The following is a 10,220-nucleotide window of genomic DNA, read 5'->3' as shown; positions in this document are numbered from 1 at the left end:
ATGCAGAGACATGATTGACCTACTTAGATATGTTTTTGACTTTCAAGTCTTGTCATTTGCCTTCTGTCTCCCTCCCTCTGCCAGCGTCATGCTCATGGTTCAAACTGCATACTTTATTTTTAAAGGCTTTGTTTTCTCAGCAGTGGGTAGAAGCACTGGTCAGGTAGCATACCAACTCTGTGTGTGTGTGTGTGTGTGTGTGTGTGTGTGTGTGTGTGTGGGTGTGTGTGTGTGTGACGTGATATCTATTTTATATATTTATGCCCAAGTGCAGGGAATGGTACGTCATACAAATTTTAAAAAACTATGAAAAGACTATGATAACAGTTAATGGCTTTTCTATCCCTTTAGGGAAAAATAAAAATTTCTCCACCCATCATCCATACCGACATATATAACAGTGCATTTGCTCTCAATGTCCAAAAGGTGGCGCTGCTGATCAGATACAGACATGTAGAGCACAGGTAGCCTAAAGCAAATACATCTGCTGACTTGCTGTTCTAGTTTTAGGTAATCACAGTTCATCAAATACTGTAAATCCTTTAATGATCTTTCTTCTGACACAGTTTATGAGTCATTGTGTAGCATTCTTTGCTAATGCCTGTTTTTGTTTGTTTTGTTTTGTTTTTTATATACTTTTGTTGACATCAGTCCTTAAATCAAAGTAGTGTTGCCTGTAAGCACTGCAGGCTGGTGCTGTTGCAGGTTGCGTACTGTTTATTATTGTCTTCCTTTATGATGTGCAATATGATGGGAGTACACTGCATAGGGGGGGTGGGGTAATCAGTGTTGTGAAGATTTTAATTTTCATGAAGACAGTTTGTTTTTTACAATATAAAGGTTGGCAGTATTAATGTTAGATAAAAGTAGCAATTCCACATTGCAAAAAAAAAAAGTCTGTCACAAGTAAGTCAATAAGTATTGTCACTCACATAAAAGTACAAAAATATTTACAGTAAAAAGTATTTTAAGGTAAAAGTACGTTGTAATGAGAAATGCTACCACAATTTCCCAGAGCCCAAAAAGTGACACCTTCACAGAGCTTGTTGTATCCAACCAATAGTACAACATTTAAAATGATTGAAAATAAATTTAAATAATTAAAATAATTAAAAGGAAAAGGGATCTGGAACAGGGAACATTAGATAAAATATATATATATATATATTTTGTTTTATTTTACAATTTTTTAGTACATAATAAGAAAAATAAGAGTGATAAATAGATACCTAAGACTAAAAAGAAGTGAAAAGCACCAATCTTACAAACCAAGATAACTCATATGGCAATTATGTCTATATATGGCATTTCTCCAAAGATTAGATGTCTTTAAAGGGTTTTTGTTTCCGGATACTTTACAGACAGAATCACTATAAAATGTCTCAAGATCAATATAAAACAAGGCTTTGTTTGGAAGAAACTAAAGAAATCTTTTGCTTTGTGAATATCCCCAAAAAACACTTCTTTTTTTTTTTTTATCACGTTATCAACTTGAATATTCAAAAATAAGAATATAAAGGAATATAAAGGGAGAATTAAAAATTAGAAGTAAAATTAATTAATTGCAGGGATAATATCTGCATAAAATTTTAATACGAGTTTCTTTGATAAAATGTTTTACAAAGTGGTAATTTTCCGGAAAAGAGGGTGGCGGTAGTGAGCTTAGTGGTCAAAGTAGCAACCAGAATTAAAGACCCGAAGAAGAACTATCACAATGGCTCATATATGGATCTGATTCCTTGTTTCGCTGCGACATTTCGGTGATAGTTTTACGGTATTAAATGTGGTGAAACCCGCACCTTTGGACAAAGCAGTGAACTTCTGTAGTCGTGATGGCCTCCAGGAAGAGAGGTCCTCCCGGTGATAACGGGGAGCAGGACGGCCCGCTGCCTGCCTGCAAGCAAGTCAGGACGGCTGAAAAGAGACACGTAGCTGCTGTTATTCTGGCGAGAGGAGGAAGCAAAGGGATTCCTCTGAAAAACATTAAAATGTTAGCAGGAGTACCGCTCATTGGATGGGTGCTGAGAGCTGCCGTGGACTCCAAAATGTTTGACAGGTACATATTTATTAATAATTATAGCATATATGATATTAACTGCTATTGTGAGAAGAATGACCTCAAAACCAGAAGCCCCCAAACTTACTGTTGTTGAGTAAACACTGTACATGGCTTACTTAGTCGATCTATGTGTATTCATTTGTTCATTTTATGTTGTAATATAATAATATTTATGTTTAAACATGGTGGACTTTTAATCTTGGGCTCATACACTTAACATGCAAACGACTGTAACACCAAATCTGTCCTGCAGTTTGCTGTTGAAGATGTCACAATGCAAATGACTGTAGCAACACATGAGTTAATCAGGCAGACTTTATTTTTAATCTGAACGTGGGGTCCATATAGAAGAAAGAAAAAAGACAGAGAGAAAAAGATGCCCATAACATGAGGGATAGACTAATAAAAATACAATAGAATATCTTTATTGTCATCGCACAAGTACAATGAGCCTAAGTTTACTTAATGCTATAAACCCAGTAATAAGGGTAAGAGTAAACAATAAATGAAATAAAATCTTTTGTAGAAACATAAGCTGCTATTCAGACGATGTCTTTTTCAGTGACATCCCTGCTTACGTCAACAAGACAATCCCAAGACACATTCTGCACATGTTACAACAGCACAAGTTTGTTGCAAAAGAGTTCGGGTACTAGACTGACACGCCTGCAGTTCAGATCTCCCATTGAAAATATGTGTCTCATTAGGAAGCACAAAATACAGCAACAGAGACCCTGGACTATTGAGCAGCTGAATATCTTGTCTTTGTACTGTGTTCAGTTGAATATAGGTTGAAAGGCTTGTATAATCATTACATTCTGTATTAATTTACGTCCCAACTTTGTTGGAATTGTGGGTGAACACATTAATCCCTGAAATCTGAGGTTAATTAATTATGTCATCTGTCATTGTGTTTGAGATGTAGATGGTGGACACATTTTCCAGACAGTAAATCAGAGTGATCAAAAGTGGACCACTGTGTAACTAAAGCATATGTGGTGACGTAGTGCAGTATGAGTGTGCATGAGGAATCAGTGAGACAGAGCAGTTATGGCTCTTGGGTAGAAGATCTTTTTCAATATGGAGGTACGGGGTGTAGAAAGCCTAGTAGCATCTACCAGAAGATGACAGACAATGGCTTTGGTGTGTGGAGTCCTTAAAAATGCTGGCAGCCTTCTTGCAGCAGTGTGGGCTGTACATACCCTCCAGGGCTGGGGAAGTTCTAGCCAGATGTTCTTCTGTGCGCTGGACCAGCTGGAGAGTTGTGTATCTGAGATGCCACACAGAGATGCAGTGTGTCAGGATGCTCTCTATGGTGTAGTAGTAAAAGGTCACCAGCAGTTGTTTGGACAGGCCAGATTTCTTCAATGTTCTCAGGGAAAACAGCTGTTCCTGTGCTTTGTTGACCAGTGCAGTGGTGTTAGTGGGCCGTAGGAGGTCCTCTGAGATGTGAATACCCACAAACCTGAAGCTGGACACTCTCTCCACTCTGGGAAAGCAAAAAACAATTATAATTCCAAATGATGATAATGTGTCTTCATTTTCCTAGTGTGTGGGTATCGACAGACCATGCCGAAATTGAGAAGGTGGCGAAAGCCTGGGGTGCCAAGGTGCACCGCAGGAGTCCTGAAGTCTCCAAAGACTCTTCTACCTCACTGGAAACCATCCAAGAGTTCATCAGGCTCAACCCAGGTACGAGAACCACACCAGGATGTGCAAACTCATCTCCAGTATGTGTCTGTTTGTTCAGTGAGAAATCTCCATCTGACAGCAGCTGCTTGATTTTAAAGCACCTCCTTTGTTGACTTTTTCTGGCAGAGGTGGATGTGATGTGTAACATTCAGGCAACAGCCCCGTGTCTCCATCCGTTCCACATAAAGGAGGCCCTGGAGATGATCACGCAGCAGGGCTACGACTCGGTTTTCTCGGTGGTCAGGAGACACCAGTTCCGCTGGCAGGAGGTCAAGAAAGGATGTAAGTTTATAGGCTGTGATGATAACTGCATTACCCCAATACCACAGTCATGTGATGCCCGCCAAAGGGTTGAGCTCATTACCACCATCACTGCAAATTTTATTTTGAAGGGTCAATCTTGTGCTAAGGTCAGTGCATGGATTTCTAAAATGAAAAATACATTAATATGCCTGAGGATCAGCGCTGTCACACACATGTCAGGAACACAGCCTCTGACTGGTTGACAGATCCAATCCAAGGCATCATGAAATTGCCTGTAAGCAGCTTCCACAACGTGCAACATACAACAACAAAAAATGGATAAGACGGTTATTGCTGGATTTTTTCATTACTGGGTTTATTTCACCACTTCTCCAAAGAGACACTGCACTGCGAGGAATACAGCTGATGTAGTAAAAGCAACAGATGAGACTTTTCCTGATCTTAAGAAGCTGCATCTTTTATTAACTGACACACTGTAACCTGTAATGAACATTTACTCTCTCTCCTTCACTTGCACACCATACGCACTGCCCCATTCCTTAAAGGAGCTTTGCTACTCTTCACAGCCTTTATTTCAATCTGAATTTTTGTTTCTTCTTTTGCACTGCCAGACAATTAACTGACAAATTCTAAATAAATTGTCAATGCAAAATTGCATTTTTTTATGCTCTTTGTTTTGGAATGGATCTTTAACCCTTCACCTGCCTCCTTCTAGCTGGTGAGTTTACCAAGCCGTTCAATCTGGACCCCACCAACCGGCCGCGGCGTCAGGACTGGGATGGAGAGCTGTGCGAGAACGGCTCTTTTTACTTCACCTCAAGAGACCTCATCATAGACGAGGGACTTCTGCAGGTAGTTACTTGTAGTGGTCATTTCATTTAGATTCTTTTCTGTTCTCCTGAACTTACCAGCATCATGTGCCTCATATGACATATGACCATGTGACACAACATGTGACCAGTTGTGACTTTTGTGAAGTGCAGCATGCAGTCATCCACTTGCTACATATGCAAGTATTTTCTTGAATTTGAAAAACTGTAACTCACTTTCTTTCACCTTTTGATTCTCATTTCATTCATTCAGTTTGTGTAATGGTGCTGGAGTTGTTAATGTTTCTGTTTCTACTCTCTCCAGGGTGGGAAGGTCGGTTACTACGAGATGCTGCCAGAGTACAGCGTGGACATTGATGTGGACATTGACTGGCCTGTGGCAGAACAGAGGGTTCTCAGGTGAGATACACACAAACATGTACTAGACAACAAGCCGTTTATCAATCAAATGCTTTAGGAACTGTACAAAAATTATTAGGGGCGGTTGTAATAACTTTAAATTAGGCATATAGGCATTTGTATTTCTTAAGGCCATGCCCTTCTTCTTCTATCATTCAATCTGTGCTGTCCGTAGGTATGGTTACTTCGGCCTGCAGACGCCAGAAGTGGTGCGTTTGATGTTCTGTAATGTTTCCGGATGCTTAACAGAAGGACGGATCTTTCTGTCTATATCCGGAGAGGAGATGTTGTCTATTAACACCAGAGACACTGCAGGCATCCGCAAGCTGCAGAAAGAAGAAGTGGAGGTTGGAATTTATTTTTTTTTAAAAAAGAGCGCTGTTGAATTGGTTCGTATTTTGTGGCCGCACACTACAACCCTCTGTGTGTCAACAGGTGGTGCTGTTGACCTCCAGCTTGGACCCTGTGGCTCAGTTGCTGGCTGACAAACTGGCGAAGAGGACGGGCTGCCAGGTCATGCAGGTGGGGGAGGAGCCACTGGAGGATGTGGCGAAGATGGTGGAGCAGAGGAGGCTGCAGTGGAAGGACGTGGCGTACATGGGTACACATTTAAATATTTACAAGACTATGACGAACTGTAAGAGTAGTGCTAAAACAAGATGTTGACTGATCGATTAGCTAACAGTGGAACAGTTTATCAAGCTGTCTTTCAATTCACTGACAAATAATTTCAGCTCTATAACAAAATATCCGTCATTAATCAGAGAACAGATTGTGTAAAAATTTGTTTATTTTTGTCTTTTTGGCATTGAAAATACAAACATCTCCTTCATATGTGATGTTTATTTCTCTGTCTTTCCTCCTCTTCTCATGTTCTCTCTCTCTGTCTCTCAGGTAGCGATGAACCAGACGTCAAATGTCTGAACTTGGCGGGTCTGAGCGCAGTACCCGGAGATGCTCCAGTCGTCGCTGTTAATGCCGCAAAGTACACCTGCCACAGCATCGGTGGAAAGGGGGCGGTGAGGGAGTTTACCGAACACATTCTCCTGCAAAAACAGAAGGCAAAGTCGCAGATGGAGCAGGACCGCATCGACCGCAGCAGCTTCTGATTTTAAGTACATCAAAGTTAGTGCAGTTTATAGTATTACAATTTTATCTGAGATGCTGATCTAAGTTTACGGTTAAAATTAAAATAATTCTCTCTGTTTACAATCAAGTCTCACACAATGAAATTTTCCTGTTGGTAACTTCTTTGTTCGGTTAAAAATAAGAGATTATTCTGCATGTAATTTAGTAATTTTCAGAAAAGAAGGAATTTAAGTGATGCTGTGAATACTAAATGGAATAAGAACAATCCTTGATTTATTGTAGCACTCTGCTTAAGGCAGAATTCCTTTTGTCATCCGCGCCGGAGACAAAATGTTGAACCAAATGCAAACAATGGGACTAACACTACCGAACTGAGTGTTGAATGATTACTGATGCAGTGAAAGGTTTGTTTTTAGTGAAGTGTAAAACAGAAAATTGAGATTTTCTTTTTGCAATTTTTTTCTGTAAACTAAGTTCTTAAAGGTACAATCCTTTTCTTAAATAACGCCAAATAGTGCCCCTAAAAGTAAAAGTATTGTGACACAGAGAACACATTATTGTTATTATATAAGTATTAGAGACACGAGTTTTTAATATTTTAAATGCCTTTGTGTTTTATATATAAGCGTTTCAAACCAAAATATAACATGTTCAATGTCAAAACATGTTAAATATATCACTTTTCTGTGTCCTGTCTACATGTAAATGTCTCATCTTGGGTAAGCAGTCCCTGTCATCCTGTATGCACGTCCTTGTTCATATTTCGTATGTACCCTTAAAGCAGTAGTTTGATCATTTTCGTAAATGTCACCTTTCCTGTGTCTGTCTTAGCCTAGCTTAGCATAAAGCCTGGAAAAGGGGAAGAGGCTAGCCTGGCTCTGTCCAAAGGTAACAAAAGGTACTGCTGTGGACAGGGTGAGCAACAAAACGTATTTTAACCAATTACAAAAGGCTCTCCCCAAGACATTCAATATCAGTTTTAGTGTATGATGCATTTATTTTAACTTAATCATAGCTTTTTTCCGACGGAAAACTGCCATGACATCAGCCAAATATTACTCTCTCCAAAGTTTTGGAAAATCAGTAAATTTAGCTCACAGAACTAGAATTGGTGATCTACTGCTGCCTCGATCGGTTAGTGTGTTTGTGTCAGTGTGACTTCTGTGAATCCATACTAACCTTTGAAAACACCTAAGTCACACAATAACTGAAACAAACGTACTGATTGATTTACTGTAGGCAATACGATATAGAATATAAATAAGTTCCTAACTTCAAAAAACCCAAACTACCCCCTTAAGGTTGCAAACAAACAAACAAACAAACAAACAAACATGTAATGTGTTAATTTGTGAGATTTGAGCTTTTTGTGCAGGTATGTAGGACTTCAGATCGAGCCAGGTCAGGTGTTGACACCCGTTTCCAGTCTTTATGCGAAGCTAGGCTAACTGTCTGCTAGCTAATTTCCAATTAGATAGGACAATGATACTGAGCCTTTTTCTTCAACTTGCAGTCATATTTCCACAAGACACCTGGAGGCAGCATAGCAATAACTTTGTGACTGTGTGTGTGCTGCTGCATGGTAACTTCTCAGTTCTGATTAATGATTAATGATTATTAATTTGTAGCTGCTGGCTATGTGATTAATAGATCTGACTGACCATTGTTGGCTGGTGTTCATTAGAACAACGAGAGTGGTTCATTGGTGCAGGACCTGCATTTGCACTGTTATTGAGTCAGTAAAACAATGACCTGTGTGTCTGCTCTATTTATTGATGTACAAATGTACCCTCCAGTAATGCCTGATTATTTTGTTGGAATGTTTCTGTGTCATTATGGCTCATTAATGTGATTTTATTTCACTCTTTTTATTTAGTCATTGTGTATTGTGAGAGATTTTGATGTGTGAATAATTTTCAGTGAAGTTGGACATGACTGAAAGTTCTGGTCTTGTGTTTTTAATACGCAGCAGAGGTGTACCAACACAACTCGGCAATATCACCAAACTCTGGTGATGTGATTTTGGTGTGTTCATGGTAATGAATGAACATGTCACCTAGTGCAGCCGTGTGGCAAACAAACAAGACAACACTATTACACCATTTGCATCATATTTGATACATGAGTTTCTGCAACCTCATCAGCACATTTTAACAGGGAAATCTTTGCTAATTTTGAAAACATTATTACTTTAGTGAAACTATAACTATTTAATATTTTGTATGTTATAGTAAAATCAAGTTGAAAATGTTTGTATCATATATGATAAAGCTGGTACATAAAATAATTTATTTGTGAATCCCACAGTCATTATTCTATTGAATTTTGTGACGCATGCATTTTTACATATGCAACCTGCTCTTGTTATAATCACTTTTGTGTTGCCAACAGTTACGAGCAAGTGAGCACTTGCTAATTTCATGGGATTTGTGGACAGAAAGAAAAATATATACTACTACTACTTTAAGTCACAAGTATGACAAACAGGCATGGTGACTGGGTTTATTTTTGTACAGCTCTTAATGCCCGAGTCCTCTTTTTCCCATAGCTATACTTAGCGCAAAATATCAGACAAGTCATGAGGGAGAAACAAAACAAACACAGGAACACATCTAAATATGTATTTTCATTTCATGATGACTGTATTCTTTCCTTCCTGTTAGCAGGTACACATTCATACAAGGAAGTCTTGATCATCTATTACTGCTTTGTTAATCTTCGTCTGCCAGCGGGTTTAAATAATGAAATATCACAGTAATCAGAGTGGTGAGATCTTTATATTAACGACACTGGGTAAAGTGAATAATTGAATTGAATCAAGATCAAGACTAGTGGCAGATTCTTCCGTTTTGAGTTGTTTTGACTCCTCAATTTGAAAAATTTGAAATAAAAATTAGTATTAGTACTTTAAAGGTACAGTTGGAGGGTTATGTGCAAGCTGTTCCTAAACATACAAGAAAGATAGTTGACTACTTGACGGCCACGGACGTCAAGTATAGACATTTTGGGTTGGGAAAGCATCCAGAGTAGCAAAATGAGGAACAAAGGTGGAGGGCAGGGTTGTTTTTCTGTTGGGAGTGAGACCTGAATTGTCAGCATATCATTTAGCATGTATTTTGCTTAAACAGACCATCTGCCATGCAACTATAACATGACAGACATTTATGAGTACTCAGCAAATTCAGGTTTCTGACTTTTGACTTCTGACTAAAATAAAATCTAAATGTGAGTTTATGTAGGTGAGAGAAGTAATTATTTAAAAAGCAAAATGGCTGTAGTTGTAGTATTTTTCTTTTGGCCTTTTTTTCTCTTAGATGTAAATAACAAACTGTTCCAAAATAAAAAATAAATCCCTCTTTTCCTCATATAATCCTGCTAATCTTTACTTCTTTCCCTCTTTGTCCATCTTTGCCTCTTCTTATTCCTCCATTTTTTTCTCCTGCCCTGTCATCATTTCTGTCACGCGGAGCTTGTGGAAACAAGCAGCCGAGCCGTCTGTAAGATGATTTGGGTAAATGTTTGTCAGGGAGGGATGATTGCTTCGGCTTGAGCTTGTCTTGGCCGAGGACGTCTGTTTCTACTAGTAAGCTCATTTTTTTTGTGCACGATTCATGCTGACTACATGTACTGAACAGTACGTGAGGTGGCTGTGGAAGAAGGAACTAAAGACACAATTTACTGGAAACAGAAAGGTAAAAGTGGGTGGGGTTCATTCTTGATTCAGTTATCAAATTTCCCCCGTTGTTCAAACTTTTGAACTGCAGATGAGAGCTTTATATTGGAGGACAACAACAAATGCTCTCTTTTGCATAAAAAACCTTAATTTAGTCTTTATCTTAAAAACATGAATTATTCTATTCTTGGCGCATTAAATCAGCTGTGTCATC

At 38.8% G+C, this 10,220-nt stretch overlaps 1 protein-coding gene across 1 annotated transcript; it reads left to right on the top strand.

Moving 5' to 3' along the window:
• Window positions 1-1,673: 1,673 nt before the first annotated feature.
• Window positions 1,674-6,422, top strand: cmasa (cytidine monophosphate N-acetylneuraminic acid synthetase a). The gene is made up of 8 exons (XM_084711968.1): window positions 1,674-2,056; window positions 3,609-3,751; window positions 3,878-4,033; window positions 4,731-4,867; window positions 5,150-5,244; window positions 5,420-5,591; window positions 5,680-5,845; window positions 6,139-6,422. The coding sequence occupies exons 1-8, from the start codon at window positions 1,833-1,835 to the stop codon at window positions 6,351-6,353; spliced, it is 1,308 nt and encodes a 435-aa protein (XP_084568094.1). The 5' UTR covers window positions 1,674-1,832; the 3' UTR covers window positions 6,354-6,422.
• Window positions 6,423-10,220: the final 3,798 nt, after the last annotated feature.

The sequence above is a fragment of the Lutjanus erythropterus genome, chromosome 23 (assembly GCF_056507025.1).
Source record: "Lutjanus erythropterus isolate fLutEry1 chromosome 23, fLutEry1.hap2, whole genome shotgun sequence".
Taxonomy (NCBI): Eukaryota; Metazoa; Chordata; class Actinopteri; order Lutjaniformes; family Lutjanidae; genus Lutjanus; species Lutjanus erythropterus.
The sequence above is the reverse complement of the archived record's forward strand: the minus strand, read 5'-3'. Positions and strand labels throughout refer to the sequence as shown.